The following is a 26,314-nucleotide window of genomic DNA, read 5'->3' on the forward strand; positions in this document are numbered from 1 at the left end:
GTCTTTGAGCTAAAATTCTCTTTACGATTATGCAATTTTGACTCAGGATTTTCCCATTTCTATCCGCATGGTATCACCCACCTGATAAAAATGGGGACAGCTACAGACTACTCCTTCAATGCTGTCTGTCTGGCATCGGCCTCGTATCCCAACTCCTTCAACCATGGTGTGGAGTTAATAAGCAGTACCTCCCTACAGAAATGCAGGTTCTCAGTCATTACAAAACAGCAAAACACCATTATCAAAACACCAAGACCAGAGGAAATGAGTATCGATAGCCAGAAAAAGATTAAAACGATCAGCTCCTGAAAACAGAAAAAGTCACTAGATGATTTAGGAAACAACTTAATATTTGCAATATCCTGTCCTCTTTACAGATATAAAATCTGGAAGGACCAGCCTGCCCGGTGGTCCAAGCTGCCTGCACATCTGGTCCTACTATACGTGATTTTGTTTTGATACTGCGGAGTCCCCTGGACAATTTACCCCCCTACCAAAATAGCTGGAGTTGAAAAAGTGGCATTTTAATTTCTTCTTATCTTTGCTCTCACTATCCTCAACTACAGTCCTGGTGGAAATGTCTGGAGTACTTCTACCACTAAAGGACTGGATTTCCCATAGGAACCCTGTTGGATTTGAATGTGTTAGACATTAGACCACTCGGTCACCCATTAGCCAGTTGAGATGCGATTCCAGTCTTATGCAGACACCACCAAGATAATGGTATAGATTGACAGATAAAGCATCTCAGTACAGTAACCTGTACCCTTAAGTCTAGAGAATCGTGTTTGCACCATAATTTGCTGCCACTAAATCTTTCTAACACAAAGGTCTTTGTTTTTGGCTAACTTGCATCGGTCTTGCAGTGTTTTGGAGAAACCATCAGGATAGCAAATCTAAATGACACTTTGGACAAAGAAGATTACCATGAGCGAACAAATGAATTTGTTAACTAAAGTTGCATGGTATCACGAAGTGTGGTTGAGAAAGTGCATTTATTCCCTACTAGTTTAGGCGCATTGTAGGTATAGGGGGACCCCATACTGACTTCTTGGTAGACTATTAAAACAGTGTATGACTGAAAGGAAGATCTACTTTGCCAGCTGGTATTGAAGTGTAACTGTTGATGAGGTCCTGCTGCTGCTCCAATGAGCTTTTACTAGGTTATCGTGCATCACTGCTGGCACGTGGCAACCTAGCTCCAGGAGCTCTATACGCAGTATGTCCAGGCAAAGCCATGTATAATTATTCCTACATTACTTAAGGGAAATTGGCGCGGTTTTGTCCTTGGATTACCTATGTTTTGCATTATGAATCTTTTCTGGATTCTAATGCTTTGTATTATTCCTCCTTCTAGTGGTTGGGTCTATAATTCTCCTCTTAAAGTCTTCTTTTGTCCTTATTTTTTTTCATTATTATTTTTTAGATGGAGCCTGGGCAGTGCATGCGGTGCTCTGCGAGGCATGCTGCATTGAGGTAGGGACTTGAAGCTCCGCCCACATTTTTCATTGGCTTGTGTAATTGTCAACTGTAAACTGTCGCTATTCACTGGTCAAAAAGCTTAGTAGTCCCTCCTTGTCTCATTTTGTAACCTCCCACAGCGACAGCCCTTGTTCTGTGTGTTGTTGCTCAATTTGCTTCAATTACAACCTCTGAGCACTATTTTCTCAAATAGCGTTGTCCTGCCTGCTGTTGTAGGCAAGCCACGCTCTCTCCTAACGCTTTTTAATATTTTTATAGCATGCATTTCCAATGCAATAGGTCTTGCATTTGCAAGAGTTTAATCTATTGGCATTGTAAATGACAATGCCTTATATACGGAGTATAAATAAAAGGCATCGTCATTTACAATACCAATAGCTGAAACTCTCATAAACGCGAGACCTATTGCATTGCAAATGCTGGTTTTGTTGAGTAGCGACTGTTGTACATTTTAGCCTGGGTTCTCTATGTGGCCACACTCCGAGAGAGTCAAAGTTGTTATTTTTACTTGTCAATTCTATAGTGTGTGTCTATGACTAGTAGGGCCTTCCAGTAATGTAGCTCTATGCAATATTTTCCAAGTCTGAGGAAGCCTGCCCTGCCAGTTTCCAAAAACAGAATGAATGATAATTGGCTGTGGGTAGACCAATCCAGAGTAGAAGCTCAGTATCCTCAAATGATAGCGCTCATCTTATTGGCACTTGGGACATGATTGCGGATGTTAATACGGTCTACTTGCACAAAGTGCTGACAGCAAAGCAGTTTTTGGCTCCAGATAAACTAGAGCGCCTGGTGGCTCTTCAGGGTGGAAGAAGCGGTGATGTGTCTTTCCTGTGAGTGGACTTTAAAGTGCACAGAAACAATAGTATGGGGCATCTTGGCATTATGTTTGGTTTTCTTTCTCATTTCCACGTATTTAAAACAAAGGCCCGACACAGTGATTAACCCGCTGGGAAACAAGGTTATGTGACCAGGCCGATGCCCGTGTAAATTGTGACGGGCCAAAAATCAGCCGCCATTTCTTGGCTCTGCCTTAAACAGCCTTCCAACCGACCTCCTAATAGGCTAGTCCTCTGTAACCCTGGCTCTAACACAACATCAAATTTCTTTCAGTTAATTTTTGCCTCAAATCCCTCTTCAATACATTAAATACTTTTCTAGCTCTTGGAATCACAGAATAGCTGTCGATTTGGATCCGGAATTTGATCTGTACGGGTATTGAGAGTAAATAAACATAACTGTAGGGGGGAAAAAGTCATCAGACAACAGGAAAATTGAATCATGGGGACGCCAACATATTTGAATTTGTTTTTTATTCAAGTACATTCACTATAAAAAAAACTTCCAGTTTTATAAAAGTCTTGACACGGCGAGAGCAGCTTATTTCCTATACATATGTACATTTTCTATTTAGTGATTGAAAGCCAGACGAACTCTGTAGTTAACATGACGGGCAACTTAGGCTGAAGTGCCTGTGTAGGAAGAGGTGCGAGCCCAGACTCTCTACCTAATCTGCAAAAATACAAAATTAACATTGAAATAGAAAAGGGACTATGTGACTATTTCCAAAGGCTGAAACTTGTTTTTCTTTGCCTTTCAGGCAAGAAATGTTTGTGATTGGTTGCGGGTGAATGATTTAAGAAAATTAATTAGCAAAAATGCTAAAAATAGACATTTTTTACTCCGTATTGTACTTGTTAATAAATGTTAAAACAAGTCAAGTAAGTCTCAAAAGTGCCTTTTACCCCATATTCTTTCCACCTTCTTATTTTTTTGTCTTTCTGTGACATTTAGTGTTTCTCTCATCCAGGTTTCGGTGCAATACAGCATTTTTTTGTAACAGAAGATGTCTAATTTTCTCCAGTGAATGACATGGATAGTCTGCTATCTTCACAGTACAGAAGCTAAATCTCACGCAAGAGAGGCTCGTGCAACTTAAAATCTCGAAATAAAATGCTGAATAATTTATAGTAAAAAAAAAGATTAGAAAAATCATAATTAAATGGAAAATCTTGGTAGATGGCGAGATAAACTATCTAGAAGAAACCCATGAGTTGACTTTAAGCTCTTACACAGCAGTTGGTACTTGCTGCAAGTTTAAGATCTCCCACCCCAGTTATGAAACAGTCCCCAGCGGCTCTGATGGTTTTGCCAATGGTGTGGGTCACTTCATTCCTTTCTCTTCTTCACTGATCTGTAGGAAAAAAGGAGAACATTGCCAATATGGTAATGTTTTCTTTATTTCCTACAGATCAGTGTTATGTTCCATAACAAGTTTTAAAGTAATTATTTTGGCAACAGTCAAAATGTTAGAGCTTTTGTCTTTTTTGTAAGGGTGGAGAGGCAAGCGGGGCCTTAAAAACTTTTGATTATGTCAGTATGTGTTTTGAGTTTCATACTATGATTGTTTTTCGCAAAATCGACATATACACCAAACTACTATGTCTACCTGGAGAATATGAAACCTCGCGTGATTTCTTGTTGAATACTATTTAAGTTCACATCTATATCTGAAACTTGAAAACTTCTGGAATCAGTGACTATATTATGTATGGGGTGAGGGTGGTGTATGGTTCAGCCCTCACAAAAATATTGTCTTGTGTTTACTTAAAGCAATGTGTCTGCAGTAGTGCCTATCACGTGGAAGGAATGAGTTACAGGGTTCCTATGGATCCCTAAAGCTGAAGATACAAACTTTGAAATTATTCCTAAACAAAACAAAAAAAACTCCCAAATCTATTTTACTGAAAAGTCAACCTCTAGATTTGCAGCTACAATGTTAAAAGGTTGATCTTTATTAAACATCTGGACCAACAGAAAACTATACCAGGTCATGAGTGAGATGAGATGACGTGGCGTTTCAAACTTTGCCGATTGACAACAGTGAAGTAATCAAGTTTGGTACTAAGAAGTGACTGGAGCTGTAATAGGATTTCCAGCGTGGCAACTTTGTCCTAGCTACTGATGATTCATGGTGACCTCAGTGACAGTCCCAACAGATGATCATGTTGATCTGCCTCGTACATTCCTCACTTCACCCCTTTTACATATTTGTTTATTTGGATGAACTTCTAATTCGTGAATCACAATTTTCGATATCTACGGTGAACCAAAAAGTCCTCGTGCAGGAGCAGAGCCCTTGTCCCCGGACAGTAGTCGCGAATGGCATACATCTCTATAAATAACTCTTAGAATTAGCTTTCCTATGTACACTGTACAGAGTTCAGTCCTTCTCAGTTTTTTGTTCTAGCTGCCTGTGGCGCCCCGATGACCAGCATCGGCCACAGAATGGCTGTACAAGAGAATACTGCTACATATGACTTTCCTTCTGCAGGCCGACCTGCTGCAGACTCCAGTTGTCCACTCCCATGGCGCTGAGTTCAAGTGTCTTCATTTGCTTTCTCCTTGGAGAACCTAGGCAGATTTGGCATTACGAGATGCTCGCTACTTCGACGAGAGGAGGCCATTGTTCGATGGTGGCGCCAAAAATACCTGTAGTGCGAGTCTTTGATTCTTGCAAACGGGCAGTTCCAAAAGTGCACAATTTGTTATTCCCTTCCTTCCCTTTGGTGACGTAAGGTCCGCGTGCCTCACAGACCTGTTAGTGCACGTTCTGAGCATTTCTGCATTTGGAAGTCTTGATTTTTGGTCACAAAGCTCGTTTTTTGATCACTTTAGCATTAATACTGATAACCGCTTGAGGCCGTCACATTTTTTTCATAACTTGTGCGTGTGGGGTCTTGGGTGTTTTCAGTAACCCCTCCGTAATGGCAGGCACAGACACGGATGCCCTCATACAGGTGTGTACATTGTACAGACGGGCATCCCACGGGCATACAATCTGTCCTTGTAGCGCAGAGTGGGCGAGTGTCTCTTCTGCTGGCCAATCCCGCTAGGCTTCAGTAAGCTTCACGAAATCTGTATCCTTTGGCAGGGTCAAGACATGTCAGCACCCAACTAGCACCAGCAGGGGAAGGAGTAAGGACAGTACATAGAAGGCGGAGATCCTCAGGCCCGAGCTGCTTCCGGCCACACTTCTCAAGACCCCAGGGAGGTCCCCAGCTGGTTGGTCTGGTGATGGAAGAGAAAAAGAGGCAAAAGATTAGTCTTTGTGCTTAGAACACACTCAACTGACACAAAGTTATGGTTGAAGGGGAGTAGTGGTCACTTGAGTGTAAAATAAAAGCTGGACCTCAACCGCCCTCTTCTGTTAAGTCAATCAGGTGTGCTACTTTGACCAAAGATGTGCTAGTGTTGGTACAACTGCTGTCTGTGATTGGCGCCTTGCTATTATGGTTCATATCAGAGCTGCAGAGCATGAGAAGCAAAGTCTAAGGCCTAGAATCACACATTGCAGGTCTGGAGCAGATCCCCAATCTGAGAGCTCACTGGGGCAGCAAAGGGCACCGTATTTCATAATCTGGAGATTGGCCCACCCACCAGAGCTCCCACCTTGCAAAGTTTGGGGCAACACCGTCCTGGTGCAGGGAGAATCTCTCTTGCAAGGTTTGGAACAGGGCCATCTTAGGTGTCATGGGGAGCAATTTTTTTCAGAGGCTAGTACGATTCCTACGCCTAGCAGACCTAGCTTCCAGGTTTGGGAGTAGCTCCCACCACCAGGAACTTTAGTTTTTAGGGTTTGGCGAGGTTACCACCCACAGTCTTCCAATGTTTGGAGCAGGGCTATTCCAGCTGTGGGAAGGAATTATGACTTTCAGTGTCTACAGTGATACCACTCTTCCAGGTTTTGAAGTGGTTCCCAACCATAAGAGCTGAAGCTTCCAGGGTTTGCGGATCGCTGCAGGAGCTCTCTCTTCCAGGATTAAGGGCGGGTTCTAACAAGATCTGACTTCCAAAGTGTCAAGCGAGTCCCACCCGGGGAGATTAGCCTCATCTTGTTTTGTGAGTCACAGGCCCCATTCCCCTAAATGCTAATCTTTGTACAGATGCCACTATCGTTCTTTGGGCCCTGATATCACAAATGGGTCCTGCTTTGTGCAGCACAGACAACCATAAATAATCATTTGTTCTATATTCTATGCTGCAGAGTGTGAGGGTTACGCTTACCTGATTGCATTCTTGCCCTGGGAGTATGAGCATTTACAACAGGTGCTTGAGCTGTAGGAAAACAAGAGAGGAAGAGAACATTAGAATAATCATGACCTGATTCCAGGATGAGCAATGCAAACAACTGAACAGGAATACAATTTGCAGTAATTACACTGTCGTACAACGACAGCAGCATTAGCATTATCTGTATTGAAGAATATCCCAAAGCTATCCTTCCCAGCCAAGACAAAGAGAGATTCCAAGTCTAGGGCTAACAGGGCACCGAGGCACAGCGGAGGAGTGAGATGGTATAAAAAGGGAGGGAGACATCACGAGAAACTGTAACGCAGACAGAGTTAGAAAAAGAGGAAAATAGGAGCCAGGGTAAATGGGACTGGGAGTTGGGCGAAAGGCGATACAAGAGAGAGTAAATTTTTGACCACCTTGCAGAAAATTGAGGTGACAGAAGGAGTGAGTTTAAATAAAATTAAAGTGGTCAGGCTGAGTTTAAAAAAAATAAACACAGGATAATGTACCCCAAAGTGTACCCCTCCTGGGGACAGGTGCACTCCTGGGCCTAAACAGTACACTAGGCTCCCTATATTTATGCATGGCATGGGCTTGTGGGGCGAAGGAAGCTGCCTCAATGGCCAGGGAGGGCGTGGCTTTGTTTGTGGACTACAAGTCTTAGACTAGGATCTCTGGCAATGTATGACTACGGAAGCAAAGGGGCTTCCCTTGGCATAAAGTGGAAATCGGAAATTCGTGCTTGTGCAGAAGATGTGCCTCTTCTCATAGAAGTAGTACGTCGGCGTGGGGATAGAGGGGAAAGAAAGATACAATTTAGAAAAAGAAGAGCATTTTTTTCAAGGAAAAAGTTTCTCTGCTCGGGAAAGAGTTGATAAACTTACTGGTTTTGCCAGCCACTGACACCTTCAGCTTGAGACAGTACTCCCCATGGTGGTGGATTGGTTTGGCTGTAAAGGAAATACAAAGAAAGAAATGCTTGTTATTAAGAAGGCCAAGGAGCTATAGCATCCGCAGACAACCTGTGCTTTACAAATAATACCCAAATTAACCCAAGATATATGTTCACAGATAAATATGGGATCAACGAGTCTCTCATCCTTACACAGTATCAATACAGGCTTTACAATTCCACAGAAGCAATCCAAACATTCTCACGCTAGTAATAAAAAACATCTATATGCCCATCGCCCCTCCAATGAGGGGAACCCCACAAGGACAGACAGAGTATGCAAATGTGTTGCCCGTCCAATACAGAAGATACATGCATTCCAGGCCAACTCCCCACCCATGAAGGCAGTGGATATGTATCACACCCTACCCTTCCATAACCCTAAGAGTAAGAATGGGCAAAAAGTTTTGCTGAAAAGGTAGCCTGGAGAAATGCAGCATTTTTAGTTTGTGTATAGTGTGAAATTGGGTGGGGGAAAAAAACACATCAAAATGTGCTCTGCAGAGTAACTGGGGAAATACGAAAATTTGGGCTGCACGCACCTCCCTGGAACGTAAAATGGATTCCAGAGGTGGGGTACCCACTACTATTCTGAGGTGTTCCTACCAGCCAATCGGAGCTGCCCTAATGGGACTAATTGTGATTGGCCACTCTTTAAATTAGTCAGAAGAGGGACAATTATAACAAAGTAAAGAAATGCAGGCATCTCTCGCCTCTTTTCAGTACAGAAAATGCATGTTCCTCACCTCCTCAAAAGCGCTCTACAGCCCTTGAATAAAGGCAGTTGGCAGGTCTGTCCAACAAGAAGAAGTCATGTGTGACCTTTCCAGGAAACTGATCCAAACGTCCCACACACAACCACTGAGAGCTGCAGTTTGTACAGCCATACATGCTATGAACAGCAGCTTCTCGGAAAGTCAAAAAAAGGGCAGGCCAGGGCCTGCTGACAAAACGCAAAGGCTAGGGATTAAAAAAGGGCTGAATCAGGGCCCTGTGGGATACAACACAGCGTTCACTGAGCCTTGCTTCTGCTGAAGTCAGGCAACCAGAGAATAGGCTGAAAGCACACAGAAAACGAGGAATACTCGTTAGAGGTTTATTTCCTTGGCTCGTGTTTGTGGTGTGCTTTGTTCTTTCCTGCAGAGTCTTGTACAAGTGTTTCCAAGGCTGTAGTGACGACAATGCCAACCTACAGTGGTGGCCCAGATCAGTGCGCCAACTAGAATGACAGTGGCGACCCACAATTCCACTCCAGCTCTATAAGTTTCCGTTCTCTCAGCTTTGTCAAACCTAAGTCCACCTCTGAAACTCAATGATGTAGTAGTGCCACATTACCAACACTAAGGAAGTACAGTGCCAACCCTAGTGCATCAAACACACACACACACACTGTGCACATGGTAGTGCTCTTACTTACAGATGTAGTAGTAGCTATGTCCCTCTTTGAACTCCTTGCCCAGGGTGAACGGCGTAAACCTCTGGAACTTCTCGGAGAACTTTTCTGGGCCATGGAGGGCGAAGGGTTTGTTGCACTCCCACCGCAGCTGGTCGCTGGAGCGGGGCTTGCAGTTGGTGTACTCTTCGTGCTCCACCAGGTAGAGAGTGTAGCGTTCCACGGTGTGCGAGGCCACATTGCGGTCCTCGTAGTGCGGACAGATGATGTCCAGGTAGTCGTTGAGGCGCACCTCAACCGTGTACTCGTCCCAGAGGAACCTGGTAAAAGAAGGAGAAATCTGCCTTAGAAACAGAGGGCATAGTGTCAAAGCTTTCTTCACAGAACCACTTGTTCTACCAACCACAAACAGCAAATACAGCAGCCTAGGCCCAAGAGAATGGCTGGAGGCCACCATAGCGGTATGAAGCACTAAACAGGTTACAATACAATACGCTCTGGTGACTACGCCGAGCAACACACAGCACTTGCAACATTCACTATCCCTTAGCACAATACTCTGTTGACTTACTCATTGACCGTAAGAAGTAAAATGTACCAGTGTCTGACATCCAGGTTGGTGGTGTTGGCCTGTGCCCTGAGGGAAGTGGGGTAAGGGGTAGATTGTGCCAAAGTTTTGCCTAGCAGTGCCAAAGAATCATTGTGTTACCCTGTAGCGCTTCCTTGTAGGTTTTTCCTTGCAATAAAGCTAAAAAAAAGTGGAAATGTCGGTTTCTGATCACCTAGATAGGATATATTGGTTTGGCTGAGGTTGGCCTACGAGCAGTCACTGACTTGGGAAGGTGCAGAGTAGTTGTTAGTCCCTCCTCACTTTCTAACACACCACCTTAGGCACACGTAGGCAGTGTTGTGTAACCCGAGTCTACGGTTGCATCAGAGGTAACGATTTTCTAGCGGGTGGGGGCCGCTGTGTCCACTGCACACATGCCTGGGCTGTGACTGGCAGCTGGTAATGAACCGGACCGTCCCAGCCCAGCCGCTCCCATACCGTTCCCCCACGCCCGAGGGCGGCCTGACCAGCAGGCCGCTCCTCCGCTGGTGCCAGCCCTCAATTAGCTGCGAAGGCCGCCTGCCTAGGAGTCATACAAAGCAGGTACGGCTGGGTGGAGGGAGTCACGTGTCAAGTGCAAATTAAAGGCCAGAGCTCTGGAAGTCTCCACTTGGGCGCATTTGGAGGAACTTTTACAGGCAGAAGGGGTTTGCAGACAACCTGTGTGCCACAGGCCACACTCTGCTCTCAACAGGACCTGTATCAGCGGCTGGGTTTTAGACTTACAGCGCTAGGAATGCTGGGACTTGTGGACATGCACTTGAAACGGGGAAATAAACTACAAGCCCCAGCATGCTTAGAGCTGGTGACTGCCACACAATGGCTTCGGGATGGACAGCCATGTGACATGAGCCAGCCAACAGCTATGCGGACTAGATTTTATAGTTTAATTCCACCCTAGTACCACCTGGTCACATCACCAAGTATTTACAAATCCCACCTATCCAATGGGAAGTGGCAGACGGCAAAAATAACTTTTGCCAATATCGCGACATTTCATATAAATGTGCCTACTACAAAAAAAAAACTCAACCCGCATATAATTGTAAAAGCCAGCCATACTCGGTATCCTGATATTGTAGGACTTGGTGAATTACATGTTCTACCCCCAGTCCTTGCATGCATAGAGACAAGCGCCTCACAGGCAAAAGAGGCAGCTAGAAATGTCTGCATGGATGTACTTATGCAAGATCAAGATTACAAGAGTCCCTGCTGTGAGATAATCATTGGGTACAAGCAGATAAGCATCGCTGAAGTAACAATAATTATATACTCATGTTAAATACTGTTTGATTAACACTTCAGGGGGGAGGAAGGACCCGAATTATGTAACCAATGACAACGAGAAGGACACGTGAGATAATTCAGGGAGAGAACAGAGATGAGCTAGGGGCTCCCTGCTTAATGGAGATAAGAAGACTGTGAAATTAAATATCACTTAATCTAGAAAATGAGATATAGGAATCTGGAGTGCACGTGAGACTAGGGAACAGGAGCATGGTGTAGAGGGGCGTCTAAAAGGGAACAGCATCTTTCAGGATTGGAGTCTAATAAAGGCCAGTGGGTAACATCACAGAAGAGTACATAAGCTAGTGGTACTTTTATACAATTTCTGCAGCTTTTTCCACCTTTCTGGGTCTTAACTTCCCAGGCGGGAAGTAAAACTTGCTATAAAGTTGGACATTGCAGCCTGTGCTGCATTCCCGGGCCACTCTCTTCTGATTGGCTGCTCAAATTCAGAACTTCAGGCTTTGCTCTTAACACACTTAACTTCTCTATCTTGGCCCCAGTAGTGGTGCCAGGCCCTTGACAAAGGGCACTCCCATTCTGAGCTAAATTGTCCAGTTGGTGTCCCCTTTACATCCCCCCGGGGCGCTGTAACGTCCCCCAGCTCTTATTAACCCCAGACTGCCCGTCTCCACGCCACGCTGTTCCCGCATTCAGGTCAACAGCCCCTGAAATCCCAGCCCCTAATTAAAAACACTCCCCTCCAAACGACAGCTCCCCCGCCGGCGCCCCCCTCCCCTCCGTGAAAGATGAGAAGGCGGCCGAGGATTTGACTCGGAGCTAAAAGGCCTCTGTGAATTCTTCCTAATTGGGGCGAATGTCTCGTCGAGGTGTGTGGAAAGAAACACCGGCTCGCAGGCCCTTGTTCAAAGGGGAGGGGAGTTTGCGCTGCGTGAAAAGAAAGTGTTTCAAAAGGGGCCAGGGTGATTAGCCTGGGATGAATAGAAATAGAACCTAATCTCATCTCGGGGGTTTGGAGCAGCAGGGGATGCTAAACACAGCAACACAAGGGCGGCAGGTGTGGGGCAGAGAGAGTTTGGGGCCTGGCTTAGGGACAAGTTAGAGGAGGCTTCAATAAGGAAGTTATGGTGGGAAGACAGCCTTGGTTAGTTATAGAAGTTTAGCATAAAACACCTAGGTTTAGATGAAGGCACTGGAGAGATATCATTGGATCTGGACAGCACCTTAAAAACAAGCTTTGGATAGATAAATGCCTAGTTTCTGAGGGCAACCACCAAGGTCAGCGAGAGCACTTCATGGAGAGGACTCAGAATCCAGGAAACGCTGCAGCTGAAGGCCTGGGATACTGAAAAGGCTGTTGAAATAAGGTGACAAACGAGGAGCCTTTGGGGGAAAGTGCATGACAGAGAGAGCACTTTATGAAATGTTTTAGGAGCGAAGACTTTCGCATGAGTGATGACATCAAGCTGAGTGATGCCTCAAAACTTTGACGTCAATGATAAGACGCATGAGTGAAATGGCATAAACAATCACAATAAATGTGACATGAATAAAATAACACGCAAACTTTAAATTAGAATCTTGGCTTACAAATGTGGTGGAGCAGCATTCTTACATGTTCAAAGTGGCTTTTACATGAACGGAAGGCTCTATAGGTCACTGCCGCTGTGCTACACACATCAGGGCACTGAGGAGTCACATTTAAGGGTGAAGTCCTTTTCAGCAGGTGTGATATTTAGTCAGTTGTGCGTGAGGAGCTCAACCCAAACTCAAAATGCGTGATTCTCACTCCCAATGAGTGGGGAGTTGATGCTTCTGGTTAAAGGCATAAAGAATGCCCTGGACAGGGAAAATGCCCCTGGGAGAAAGAATACGGACAGGAAATACAATATATGAGAACGCATAGACTTGAGAGAAGGCTTTGGGGAGCAAGGATTGGGTAGGGAGGGTGGGTACCCGGGAGGGTGGGTACCCCCGGTAGAAAGCATTAAGTGCTTTATAAAATGTGCACATTATCCCCACCAGGCACAGCCTGACAGAGACGGGGTAGGGCGGGCAGGCCCCGCGGCGGGAGAAAAGAAAACACCTTTGTTATTTCTTTCTTAATATCTCGGAGTTAATCCCGCCTCATGCAACTGCCAGAGACCCTGTTTAAAGGTACTAATCCGGCACTTATCTGCAGACAAGCACAGACTGTACTCCGAATGTGCCCTTTTCTGTTGACATTAGAACAACTTCTGGGCAGGCCAAGACAGAGGGCGGGGCAGTGAGCGGCCCGGCCCATTCTGGCATGGTAGGAATGGTTCTCGGGGGAAGGTAGCTCAGCTGGTAGATGCATGCAGTACTGACGTGATTGCGTGCATGTAACCTTCCACTACAGGCGGGGCTGACTTATCCTGCCGTATACAGGTGAGGGAAAATACCCCACGTGGGCCACTGTGTCCGCCATCTTGGGCAGGGCCCTGGCGCTCAGTGCTGAGAACGAACCAAGAAGGGCTAATGGCTCCCCCAGATGAGAGACACATGATCCGCCGGGGTCACAGCTCGGGGTCGATTGCCTCTAAAGATAGGCATTTATGGTATTTACTAACAATAAAGGCCCGGGCTACAGGGGAGTCGTTCTCTGTGGGGATTTGGGGGTCCCGTTGTCTCCGCGAGCCCCCGCCCGTCACAGAGGGTAATTGCTCGGATTTTGTGGGAGTGCTGTAAACACAAGGCCTCGACGGATGAGCTGAAAACGTCCATTAGGTCTGGGAAACGTCGTGTTTGGCGTCGGTGCTCGACCCTGGGCGTGATGGCAGACGGGGCCCCGGCTGTGGTGGCAACAGGAGGTTTTCTTTGAAATTAGGGGACAGGACGCAGCATGGCGGCGGCTGTACACTGGTCATACGCCTTTCCATCTCAGCAAGTATAGCTCCTAGAAACACGCAATGCAGCTGCTAAGGTGTTTTTATTATTTTAAAACAAATTCAGCGCCTCGTGAATAACTACAAGTAAAGAACGTTTCAGCCCCCCTATGGTTCGTGTTCAAATAATGATATAGTGGCCGGATGGCCCACTGCAGTTGTGGCCAGATTAATCGAAATAATACTTATTTTCCTTGAGGGTGACAGCACAGTGTAAAGACATAATTGGTGGACGCTGCCCCTGAGCAATCTGTGAGTTTAATATGTTCACATTTTGAAGGAGGGCGCACCGCACGCACAGCAATGAAGCAAGATTTGTTTTCGCCCTTTCTTATGCGGGTCGTTTTGCAGAGCTGGCGATCAGCAAAGCAGCAGGTTGTAGAGCACAGTAGAGCGGCACAGTAGGCATGCTGCAGTAGTATGCAGGTCTCTGAGCTGGCCTGGGTACACGGCAGGGGTGCCCAACAGCACAGCTGCGGTAGGCATCGCGTGGATGGTAAACAGCACTGTAGAGCGTGCTGTATCACAGACCGACTGCACCACACTTCAATACTACAGCTGCAGCGAGCAGCACATCTCAGGATGCAGGCCCTAGTAGCCCCGTTTCTCTCCTCTCGGGCGTCTGTGCCCGGGTGGTAACCTTGCAGCTCTGCCAGCAGAAGGGCAACGCGCGAACCCTGCCCGCGGAGGAAGTGCCGAGCAAATATTTGTGCCTGGCCGGCTCACCTTGTGCCGTTAATCATTTACCATGTGCATAGGCACTCTCTGGGGAGGCCTGTGCTGTCTGTACCCCGGGCCGTGCAGGGCAGTGGTGTGAAGAAGGCCTGGGCAACCCAGCCTCACTGAAGCCAAGTGCAGCGCTCTGGCTATTCAGGGGCCTGCCAGAACTAGCTTCTGACGTGTACGGCTCTTGCGTGACGTCACGTTGAGTTTGTTTCTTAGTCGGGCGTGTCTGCGATCAAGGCTGCCCTTTTAGGATTACTAGCCGGCTGGCCGCCATATAGGAGGCTTCAGAACTTAAAATAGCCCCTAATCTAGAGAGAATTCGAATTATTTCTAAAAGAACGCTGACCCCCAAATACAGACCAAAGGCAGAAGTGATCCATAAAGACAGACGCAACATGTCAAAAGCAGTCCAAACCCTCATACACTGAGCAAACGCCAAACATTGTCCTAAGCAGAAATGACCCTCAAAGACACACTAGGCCAAGTAAAGCAGCACGGACTCCAAAACATCCATAAAGCAACACTTAGCACCATTCACTGTAAACAGCAGAAGTCACCCTCAAAGACACTAAACTTGACTGACGCAATGCTCAGCCACTTAACACTGAGTGACGCCGCAATGTCTCCTCAAGTAAACATGCCCAACGTGTAACATCATTTCACTGGGGATTCTGGACAAAGCACTACAGACCCAACACTTAGCCCCAAACCTTGCCTAATGCTGCTGTGCCCCATAAGACATGCCGGAAACAGTGGCGATAATCTAAACTCACTAAAAGCAGACCCTGTGCCAAAATCCACATTTGATCAAAGAATAACACACTTCCCCAAACATGACTTCTGCTTATTCTAGTACCTAACATGACGAAAGCACCGTTGATCACTGAAACACTTCCTAAAACAAAATTACTCCTGTCCGCAGGTGATGGACTGACCGTCAAACTTACAAGGCAAGAACAGTCAACCCTAAACCACACTCAAAGCAGTAAGGCAACTCTAGGCCACCAGAATCTTCATTCAAAGCAGCAGTACCACCCCAAACCCAGCCAGGGGGTTTGACTTATTCACAGCTATCAAGTGACCTCGTTAGATATTACTTTTATCATTTTTATTAACCCATGGCACTTGGCATTATGAAACATATGTTTCCACTTTTTCTTTTTTTTATTTAAGCAGGATTGGCGATAGATCCCAGCTCACAAAGTGGTGTTTTGGATAAAAAACAACCCCCCCCCCAAAAAAATAGGAATTTCTGAATGTTCCACCATTAACGTGGGCCCACTGGGTAACTCTACAAGACTACCCACCCCTCCTTGAAGCAGCCCCCCGCCCCTCACTAAGGTATGTTTAAATGAGAACTGAACACGCTGTGGCTGGAAACCCTTCAGCCCCCGATCACCCACCCCAAAAAGTGCTGACTCTGCCTTTTCGGCCAGCCCGTCCACTTTTTAATTAGATTCCTGGCGACGGTGGGAGGAGTGGGCGAGCCCTTTGATCTGAGGGAGCTTAATGAACTTTACTTTTTTTAATTAGGTGAACTTGGGTGCAGGGCTCACATTAAACGTCTGTTGAGCCAGACCTGCATTTTTGGGGCGTCGGGGACTTAAGCCAGTAATATGAAGTTTTCTTAAGCGAGAACAGGCCTTACGCAGCGCGACATTAGCCTGTACCGTATAGTAGCATTATATAAGGGTCACATTCCCCTCACAGGAAGACGACAGATACATATTGGTAACGTTCATTTTGAGGAACCAGGAAAGTCTAACAAAAACTTAACATTGCTGCGTGATATGTTTTGGGAAACCCTGGTGACCTGCATGCTAGGGTGAAGTGACTTGCTTCCAGGTGAGCAGAATCAAAGGTGCGGCAGGTGCAGCGACACCGGGGCCCACTGTACTCCGACTCGAGATGCTATGTGTCAGTCTGGTGGGGCCCTCCAGACTGACACATAACATCTCGCTGAGGGTTGCTTTTGCCCTCAGTGACGTGAACCGTGTGACTTCATCCGGGGTCACCGTGACAAGATGCTTATGTTCCCCGGCTGGGCCTTGCATATCCCCTGCTCAGCTGCGCCTGGTCGGTGTCCAGCACAGATGTCTGCTGTCCACCCACAGACCCTTCCGAGGCCTGCCATCTTGACGGATGGGTCTAAAGTGTCACTCATTCACAGGCTGGCTCCTGTGCAGGGAGCTTTAGAACTGATCTGCAGGAGATAGCACAGGCCCGGGTTAATGATTCTACATTTGAACCCTGTGCAGGGAGCGAGCAGATTTAAGGTTTGCGCCGCCCGGGAGCGGGGCGTGAGGTCGTGAAAGCGGGTAGGGTGAGGGACGGGTGCCCCAGGCACATACCTGCCCAGCACTTCACACAGGGCACAGCCCTGACCCCTTCATTAATGGATGTGTGACCAGTGCCCGGCGGCGCCTGGGACCAGAGGTGAAAGGTGACCCCTAACACCCCCGAGAGAGAGAGAGAGTCCAATGAATGCTGCTTTAGTTTGACCACAATCACGCCAAAGTGCAGAATGGCTGCTACAAAGTGATATAGTGATGCTTGCCTTCTACATCCCTAAAAATGCATTTTAAAGTAAAAACAAAATAACGGAGGCGTTGGGCGCTGTGGTGTAATCAGCAGGCAGACATCTTGCTGTAGTAATCAAGCTTCCTCTGTGACCTCAGCGTGTTCTCTGTGATGTCATCAGACATCTTGCTGTAGTAATCAAGCCTCCTCTGTGACCTCAGCGTGTTCTCTGTGATGTCATCAGACATCTTGCTGTAGTAATCAAGCCTCCTCTGTGACCTCAGCGTGTTCTCTGTGATGTCATCAGACATCTTGCTGTAGTAATCAAGCCTCCTCTGTGACCTCAGCGTGTTCTCTGTGATGTCATTAGACATCTTGCTGTAGTAATAACGCCTCCTCTGTGACATCGGCGGGTTCTCTGTGATGTCATCAGCGGTGAGCCAGTATGCACTGTGACGACATCCGGTGCGCGACTGTATTGTGTATGTGCTGTGGCGTCATCAGCAGTATGACGCAGGTCGCCCTCATGATATAAGGCAGTGAGAGTTTGTAGCTCTATGAAGCGGTATTAAGACATTGGACTCGGCGATTCCAGTTTCCAATAAAATAAGAAACTGATTTTTAAAAAAATGGCCTACACGACTTCTCTGATGTCAGCAATGAGAAATCGTGTGCTCCATTTGAGTCTTTACTGCTCGGGTGTTAGGAATTTTACGTGCACAAACTAGGGCACTGAAAGGGGGCTAATTCAAGGCACTGCAAAGTTATGCATATCTGTACATATATATCACCCTCGCTGCCAGGCAACGCGCCTGTTCTACACAGTATTCATATTCCCCCCAAGGTTGTGAATATAAAGACGATTCCGTAGCAAAATCGGTGTCAAATAGCACTTGGATATATAGAATTCCACATGCAAATTAGACCCAGTGTGAAAGGTAAGAAACCTTTCATTTTTCTTATGGTCTTCCATGGCGAATGCGAGACGCAAATGCACTTAGCATGACATGCAGTGAACTCATGTTACAGGTAAACAACTTTTTTTCTAATTCCCTGAATGCCCGCCCATGGTGCTGTTGGCCTGCCCCGCCCCTGCCCTTTGTACACCACTGGGTTATGGATAATAAACATATAGATTTCTGTCTGGGTTATACAGGCCCAAGACCTGATAATTACCAATAAAGGCCAGTACAGCACTTCTTTAAGTCTGTTTAGCCCACCCAGCGAAACCTTTGGCCCACAGAAGATCTGGGGCGTGTTTAGAGGTGAGAAACAAAAAGTTAAACCTGAAACTGGTAATTCTCCTTTTAAATGCCATTTTCCTGGAGGCTTCTTTGTGAGTGTGACATGTCGTGCCGGCTCGGCCAGCCCTTCTTGTCAAAGTCACTCACACATTGTAACCCGATCGCACTAATTGTGAGAGACACACAGTGCTTGGGGTGGCAAAAAAGGGGAGGGGTGGAGATTCACCCATCGTCACATCTACTAGTAACTAGGCCTTAACAAAATCAAAAGTGCCTGTGTGAAGTGTGCAGGTACAAACATCTCTCCCTGCATTGATCACGCCACAGTGCTTATTATGTACCACTGGGGCACCCACTGCTCAGACAACGTAATGCAGCCAGTCCTCACAAGAGGAGAAAAACAAAAGGTGCCACCCTTGCCCAAATGCTTGCCAGTCTGCCAAAGGAAGAAGATCACAGCTTGTAGGCTGTCTGTGCAGAGTTTGGAAGAGGTTGCTTCTCACAGCAGAGGTGTTTGCTCCAAGGATTATTTCTGTGCATGACTCTTAGGTTTCACTAAACTTGGTTTCCAAACACTCCAGTTCTGTATTCCTGCTTTGCATTCTGGGACACGTAGTCCTGATTTTGTAATGGCGTAGGTCAAGAATACAGGCCAGAAAATGAGAGCAGAATCCTTGGATGGATGAGTGAGCAGCCATGGAAACATGAGGGCCCTGGCTGTGCTCTGCTGGTCTGACTCCCCAAGCAAGCCTTGAGACACTGGGAGCACAAATTAAGAAGCCAGCATTGATTTCACGTAGCCTACACCCTCCTAGAGGAAGGGGGCACTGTGCTTGACAAGAAGACACCAATTAATGACGTCTGGGGGGATGGTATACATTACATAGTATACAATGATCCTTTTAGCAAGGATACCTGGACATTTGCAGTCATATCTGCGAAAGAAAAGGTCTTTTTTTTTAAAAAAAATTGACTTAATGGAGCAAGTTTCATCTGGTTGGCAGTGCGTTCCAGATCTTTAGTGACTTTCCAGACAAAAGGCAGAGAGCTAAGTGCTTCTGCCATGTTGGTCTTTCAGGAGCTGTGTCATGCTGGCTGCATATGTGTGCAAAGCTGCTAAACAAACAAAATGTAGCTGGAAGCATGTTATTTTGTTTCCCATAGGACCAAGCCATGCTCCTCAGAATGACCCCAAGAAAAGTGCCAACCCTTATTTTGGAGCCCTTTGGTTCCTGCCACGGCTCCAGCACTGACCTCAAACACATGCGCTCAGAGAGGGGTCTCTTCCAAGCCGTTGCTTAGCAGCGTAATTACAGAGTGCTACAGGGCGCTCTAAATATGGCTTTTCGTGGGTGGGTTCGTGTCCAAGCGGGGCCAGCGGAAACGTTCCGAGGCAGCAGGATACATGCGTGTTCCCTGTGGTGGCGCGGTGCTGTTTGCCACTTCTTGAGCAACACAGCTTTAACTCTTGGGGGCTGTAACTGGGGCCCCGTGTAGCCTTAAAAAAAGTGCCTTAGGTGGGCTTGAGAAACGGAGAAGGGCTGTGTGCCCTGTACAGGACGCCACTGCCAAGGATGGAGGCAGTCTGCTTAGAATATATTGTTCTGCAAAAAACCCAAACCAGGGCTTTCTATTTTTTTTTTCTTTCCATAAATTAGTATTTTTGTTTTCTTGTAAGATGATGCCTTTACATAGCTCCTGTTTGTAAGGCTAAAGTTAATATTCCTAGTTAAGGTGCGTTTCCTTGATACTGGCTCAGTTCGGGGCCTATCTTTTTTAGATTGTCCGAATTTCACAAGAAATGAGTTTGCGCGGTTAAAACGCGCACTTGTGTGTTCAGTGCGGGTGGTGGCGCCTGCTGGTGTGTTTTTGCACCTTGGTTGAAGACAGGCCCTGCTCTTATCCATCTTTCGGGGCTGTGGGGAAACCGAAACTGCCCCAATCAGTTCCGCTTGGTTAGCGAGTTGGCAGCCATGTGCCAAACACTCTCCCTGGCGTAAACACACACATGGAGGCGGCGCGGCTCGTTGAGGTAGGGACATGGCTGGTTTTGCGGCTAGTTGACGTTTCCTGTATTTGGCTAACGTGGGCGCCAGGGACCAGCCCATCACTCCCCCCCAAAACACAACTTAACCGAAACACAATGCGGGGGCGAGGAGGGAAACCTGATCAGCATTGTCCCGCTGTACAAAGCCCTCCCCGCCCTGGCATGTTGCCCACCTCTCTGAGGGGGCACTCAGGAGGAAGGGCCCCCTCTGAGTCAGGATAAGAGGAAGCCCTCCCCCCTCCAGAGATAAGTCTTGAGAAAGGAAAGACAGCGAGGTCTGCGTCCATCACAAGCCCCGGTGAAGCTGTCACCCGGCCGGAGCACAGGAAAAAATAAGGGTTTGTGCCCTTGTGAACTCGAGCTGTGGGACTGTTCAACAACAACACCCCCGCAGCCCCCACTGTATCTGGGTTGCATGACCCCCAGAGCCGCTACAAGCACAACAGGAAACTTCTAATGGGCCCACACCGCAGCCAACATACTTACACGTGGCTAAAAGGCGGCGCAGGCCTTCACACCCGGCTACAACTACTTTAATTTGTCGAGGATCACACCACTTGGTCTAGGGCGGACGCGCAATATTTAAGGGCATGAAACTCTCCGTAAAGAGTAGGGACGTCACCCCCTTTCCCGCAGTAGATCCTTTATTCGACAAACCCATATTTCACTTTATCCCCCACACTTTTTGTACCCAAAGTTGCCTTCTCATGGGACGGTGATGCCACGAATATGAAAAATACGCCATACTACAGAGCTGGTCTTACATGTCAGTAACATGCTCCGCCTCCTCCAGCACGAAATATACCACATGTTTCTGAAAGTTGAGTACTAGAAAAAACCCTGTTCGCGTGAAACCACAGAGAACCAATACCAAAGGCGTGAAACTTTTTTTTTAGTTCGCGTGTGAGAGGCCTCATTCCGAAAGCTCTCGGCCAAGTCCTTCCAGGGGAAGAATTTCCTGTATTACGGGACAATCTCGCACGTTTCCCAGTAAAACCCCAAAGAAAGTGTGTCCCCCTCCCCCGCGCTCACACCTCGTTCCCCGCTGCTCTGGGCCGCCTCGCCTCTCACTCTGCGGCGAGTGAGAGGCTCTTTACGGCGCCCCTCGTGCCCCCTGCTTGCGGTTCAGCCCACTCTCCTTTACGAGGCTGCTCGCTGCCTTAAGAGCCCGGCGCAGAGGCAATAAAACCGTGGGCCTGTTTACTAGCCTCCCCGGCCCGGCCCTCGGTGTCAAGCTGCCTCCTCCTCCCTCTCTCTGGTGTATTGCGCCATCCAGCGCCCAGAGAGGAAATGCCTGCTCCGGCTGGCACGAAATGCGAGGGGAAGAAAGTGCATGATACGTGGAGCTGTGCACTTTTCGATTTTTTTTTTTTTTAGACAGTTTCATCTCGAATAAGGGGGTGATGCAGGCAGGCAGCCCATAAGGTCGTGCATGGTGCACTCTACGCCCCTCATCCTCCCCTCGAGGAAAGGAGGCTGGCCAGCTGGGAGAGGGACACGTATCCTGGAAACTGAGCGACGACCCCAAGAATGGAGGTGACTGTCACCTGGCAGGGGGCAGTCCTAGGTGGCAGGTTCTATGTGGTATTTATGCTCGGCGAGAGCATCTCTTCAGTGTAAGGCCCTTGACAACACCCAAAGGCGTCTAACATGGCGCCTTACACACAGCTTGCATAAGTCACACACTTCTGTGAACTATTCCTTCCAGGAAAACAAACCAGGAATGTGGGCTGTGGAAGGCCACAAATTGCAGAACGTACATTCTCTATTCTAGCTCAGAATTTATATTTCTAGATTAAGGTTTTCTAAAATGGTTATTTAGCCCCAAGCTGTTTGTCAATTATTGACAAAGAACATTCACGTGTGAAATACAGCAGGGCTTGATAAGCAAAAGTTACAAATAAATGAGCTATTCTCCCTGTGAGTTGTGGAGGCAGATAAAGAAGGGGGCAGTGCCAATCTGAGGCGCTGGGCAAGTGGCAACCCCCACCGCCCCGCCCTCAGTGACAAACAGCACCTACAGCCAGAGGCCTGTGGGGCACCTGAATCCCCGCCTTTCATTTCTACAGGATTAACACACATCAGAAGGCAGGAGGGGGCGCGTCGCCCCCTTTCTGTTTGCCTCGACTGGTGATTTAATTACCAGGGGGCTCGAGAGTGGGATGAAATGCTGGCACTCTTGTTTTAAACCCTCCTTTTAACCCCCGGGAACTAAACTGAGCTCAGGCAGCTTAACCTGGGCAGGGGGGCAGCGAGAGACATCTGGCACCTCTGCACACAAACTTTTCGGACTCCCGAAAAGAGCTTAGCCCCCTCCTCCAGCCCCAGTGTTTACCTTGCAGCTTAATAACGAGCTTCAAAAGAGTTTAACCCTTTGATAGCGGCGGGGCAATGTTTAATTCATGAGCCCGGCGCAGCATAATTGAAGGTCTAATTCTCCGCACCGTGGCTGCTTTTGTCGTCGGGAGCGCGGAGCTCTAATCCGCTTTCCCCGGCATCTCTCGGTACACTTTAGATCTGGAAAGATGGCGTGACATCAGCTTCTGAGCAGCCATTGGGGCCCGGGCCCCCCAAAAGGCGAGCTTCTTGTTTGAAGAGGAAACCAACAAATTGCAAAGTAAGAAGGCCCAAAAAAAATGGAAAAAACCACTTTCAGCACAGGTGGATAACTAAACAAACGTAAATTTTTGTTGTAGCTACATACATAAAGTGCTTCAAAAGGCGCGGCAGTTCTAGGCACTCTGAAATCCAAGGCACACTGAAATGTTTATCCAAAGCTCAGAACATAAGCCATATCCGGTTCTAGCCGTGAAATGACCCCTATCAAGCCCAGCCAGAGGGGAACTGCCCTCGCAAATGCATCATAAAGCAGTTATGGTCTGCAAAGTGCCTATCACAACCACACACCCACCTGCCCGGAGTGTTTGGGTGCAAGTGTCATTTACTGTGATGTTGACAAGCAGAGGACTCTAGGCGCTGCCCCGTGCCCCAGTGGCGGAGCTGTGACGTCTGCCACATCTGACCGCTTCCACCCTGCGGGCCCCTGGCCCGGCTCCAAGGCCCCGCGGCATACCTGAGGCAGCCTTGCGCAACCCGGGCCTCGCTGACTGAGTCAGGGATCGCTCACGCACGGCCGGCCCCGGGCCGTGCACAGACCGGTCCCTCCCCGTACGCGCCCTCCTCCCACGCTACAACTCCACGGAGCACCACCGAGACTTCCGGGAAGAGCCGTGCCACCCTAGAGTACCGAGATCTACCCCCATCAGCCCGGGGAGGCGGGGTAACCAGACATAACTGGGAGTCAGAGGCCCGCTACGCCCGGTGCCACTGCACCTGCTTCAATCATAATGCTACCAAGCAATACCGCACGTCAGGCTAGAGGGGCTGGGGCAGGATAAGTCGCGGTGCCAGACCTTTGACCTTCTGCGCGGCCCGAGCAGCCTGTCCGCCAAACTGCCTCTGCAAAACTCCCCTCTCCCGCACTGGTCACCCACCGTGGACAAGGAGGCGCTCTCCACTCCCGCCATACCCGCATTCCACGTACACGAGGGTGCAACACACACACTGCTGATAAACACACCCGCTTCACACAACAAACCAGCATCACGATTGTCACAACATGGACACTCTCCTCCGCTTCTTACAACAAGCCAGCATCACGATTATCACAATATGGGCACTCACTCTCCGTTGTCAGTCTGAGAGGTCAAAGAAAGAATGGGTACGGAGTCTCATCCCCGACCTCTGCAGAGGTGCGATTCCCATCAGTGTGAGGAACAGGTCTCCAGGCTTCAACCCGACAATTCTCCCTGACACACAGCACAACATACCTCGAGGCGCTATACATAAAACCGGAGCAACTCATACCTTCTCGTTATGACACCAGGCGATACGTTTCCTTTCACAAATCATTGTTTTCGAGTGCGACAGGCCAAGTAAACCAAACCAGAAGTGCAAGGCGCAACAGGCTCTAAAGTTATACAAGGTTTAGATTAAAAATGAGCTGTCTCGGTAACACGGGACTCATGTGACAGCGCATGATATGTACGTTAAAACAATCTCTTTAAATCCCAGCCTACTCCAAAACTGTGTGATCCTGGGCAGATTTTTGCCTGATCTCTGCACCATCTTCAGGACGCACTGCTCACCGATACGAGCCATCTGTGCCTCTGTCCAGCGCTGCATGGGGCGGAGAGCGCTGCACACTGGCTTAACTTCCCATCAGACCCTGCACGATTTGCAGCAAAGAGAATGATGACCAGGAGGGATCCACATATACCCCACTTCTACTGGGATGTATTAAATCTCAAATGCAAACGAAAGAACAAAGGCCTTCGAAGCGCTTTGAACATTTACAAACACTTTAGAAAATGCATTCTTCTTAAAGCGGCAATGCACAGCGACAAATGAATCAAGAGGCGGAGGGAAGCGGTCCCCCCAGCCCCCCTGAAGAGGCATGGGCAGTTGCACCGAGGGTGAACTTACTTGGAGTTGGAGCTGTTCCAGAAGACGGTGTGCCTGTCGGCCTCCGCCACCCAGGCGTAGACCCAGAGCAGGGCCAGGATCAGGGGTTCCATCCCGGCGGGATCCGGTGCCCACTGGTGCCCGGCTTCTGGCGGTCACAAGTCCAGGGAGCGCTCCAGGGAAGGCTGGTGTCCCGGATAAGTTGAGCACAGGGGTCGCCCTGGTGTGCAGGGGTCCTGATGTCCAGAAGGGCCCTTCCTACAGAGTTTGCGTCCTCGGGGAGGTGCGGATCCAGTGAGAGGCGATGCTCCGGAGCCGGCGGTGTGCAGCGCGCTGTAATCCTCGCTTCGTACAGACTTGTTTGCGTGCAGCGCGGGGCGGCGCCGAGGTTTTGTTGCAGGGCTCAGCTCCTCCCCCCGCCGCTCCCCCTTTCACCCCTCGAGGGCTGGCTCCCTCCTGGGCCCGTGTATCACTCCACACCGCTCGCTGCTGTTTGTTGTTGACTGCACGGCGGGACCTCTGCCCTGCATCGGAGGCCGTGAACTCTCCCCCCGCTGCTGCAGCAGCCATTCAACCCCCCACTTTCCCCTGAGTCTTTTTGCCCGGCGCCCAGCCCCAGACTATCAGATCGAGTCTGACACCTTCACCGGGTTATGATTTTGGTTCAGTTTTGATTTTGGTTCTGTTTTTAGATTTTCTTTCTTAGGAGTTATGATTTTGGTTCTGTTTTTAGATTTTTAGATTTTCTTTCTTAGGGGTTATGATTTTGGTTCTGTTTTTAGATTTTCTTTCTTAGTACCCGGGTGCCTTGATTTGCTAAGGTCAGGCTTCCCCAGAGCGCCGTTGGTGCGGTGGTGTTAAGTGTTGGTACCTTCTCCCCCCCCCCCATGTACCTTTGCATTTTTTTTAATGCAAATTTAATATAGAACGAACTTAACCCGAAGGTATCGGAGCGCTTTACATGAGCACCGGTTACGTTGCACAAGGAGTGCATTGTCTATCTCTGTATATTTAACGAGACAATATTACAGGGAAAATACCCGTACTTATTATGAGACTCGTAGAAATCTAATGGGGTAATAACAACAGTACGTACCAGTACGACAGTACTTCTCAGCAGACTGTTGGGCATTTAATGGGACAATGTCAGTACTGCTTACCATGATTTTGGCACGTTTACTAGGTCAATTCCAGTACTTCTGAGCTGCACTTTATGTCGTTTTTTTAACTTAATTTTTTATTTAAACAGTTATCGCAGCAATCACACGAATAGAAGTATCAGAGGCACAGCACCTGCTGCGTCCCACACAGGTGCAATACCAGTACTTATGAGGTGGTAATTAATAGTACATTTAAAATCAGGGGTATACATTCCATCTATAGCCATTAATAGTACATTTGAAATCGGGGGTTTACATTCCATCTGTAGTCATTAATAGTACATTTGAAATCAGCGGTATACATTCCATCTGTCCATCACACTTCACCTCTCTCGACCCCCCCCCCCCCCCTCCCCCCCACCACAGACGTGTCCCCATTGTGCGGTTTATAGATAATGGGATAATGCCTGTTCTTCCCAGTTCGGCTGCCATACATTTAATGGGATAATCCTGGGGCTTCTCAGCACATTTGCTATACATTTAATA

At 48.0% G+C, this 26,314-nt stretch overlaps 1 protein-coding gene and 1 long non-coding RNA gene across 2 annotated transcripts in view; one reads left to right on the forward strand and one right to left on the reverse strand.

Moving 5' to 3' along the window:
• The window catches only part of LOC144799328 (uncharacterized), a 173,365-nt gene that overhangs the window by 133,124 nt on the left and 13,927 nt on the right, over positions 1–26,314 (forward strand). The gene's annotated exons all lie outside the window — the stretch shown is intronic.
• On the reverse strand, positions 2,779–25,035 carry EFNA1 (ephrin A1). The gene is made up of 5 exons (XM_078670927.1): positions 24,690–25,035; positions 8,928–9,223; positions 7,443–7,508; positions 6,550–6,600; positions 2,779–5,553 (listed from the first exon to the last, which is right to left on the reverse strand). The coding sequence occupies exons 1-5, from the start codon at positions 24,779–24,781 to the stop codon at positions 5,429–5,431; spliced, it is 630 nt and encodes a 209-aa protein (XP_078527053.1). The 5' UTR covers positions 24,782–25,035; the 3' UTR covers positions 2,779–5,428.

The sequence above is a fragment of the Lissotriton helveticus genome, chromosome 12, assembly GCF_964261635.1.
Source record: "Lissotriton helveticus chromosome 12, aLisHel1.1, whole genome shotgun sequence".
NCBI lineage: Eukaryota > Metazoa > Chordata > Amphibia > Caudata > Salamandridae > Lissotriton > Lissotriton helveticus.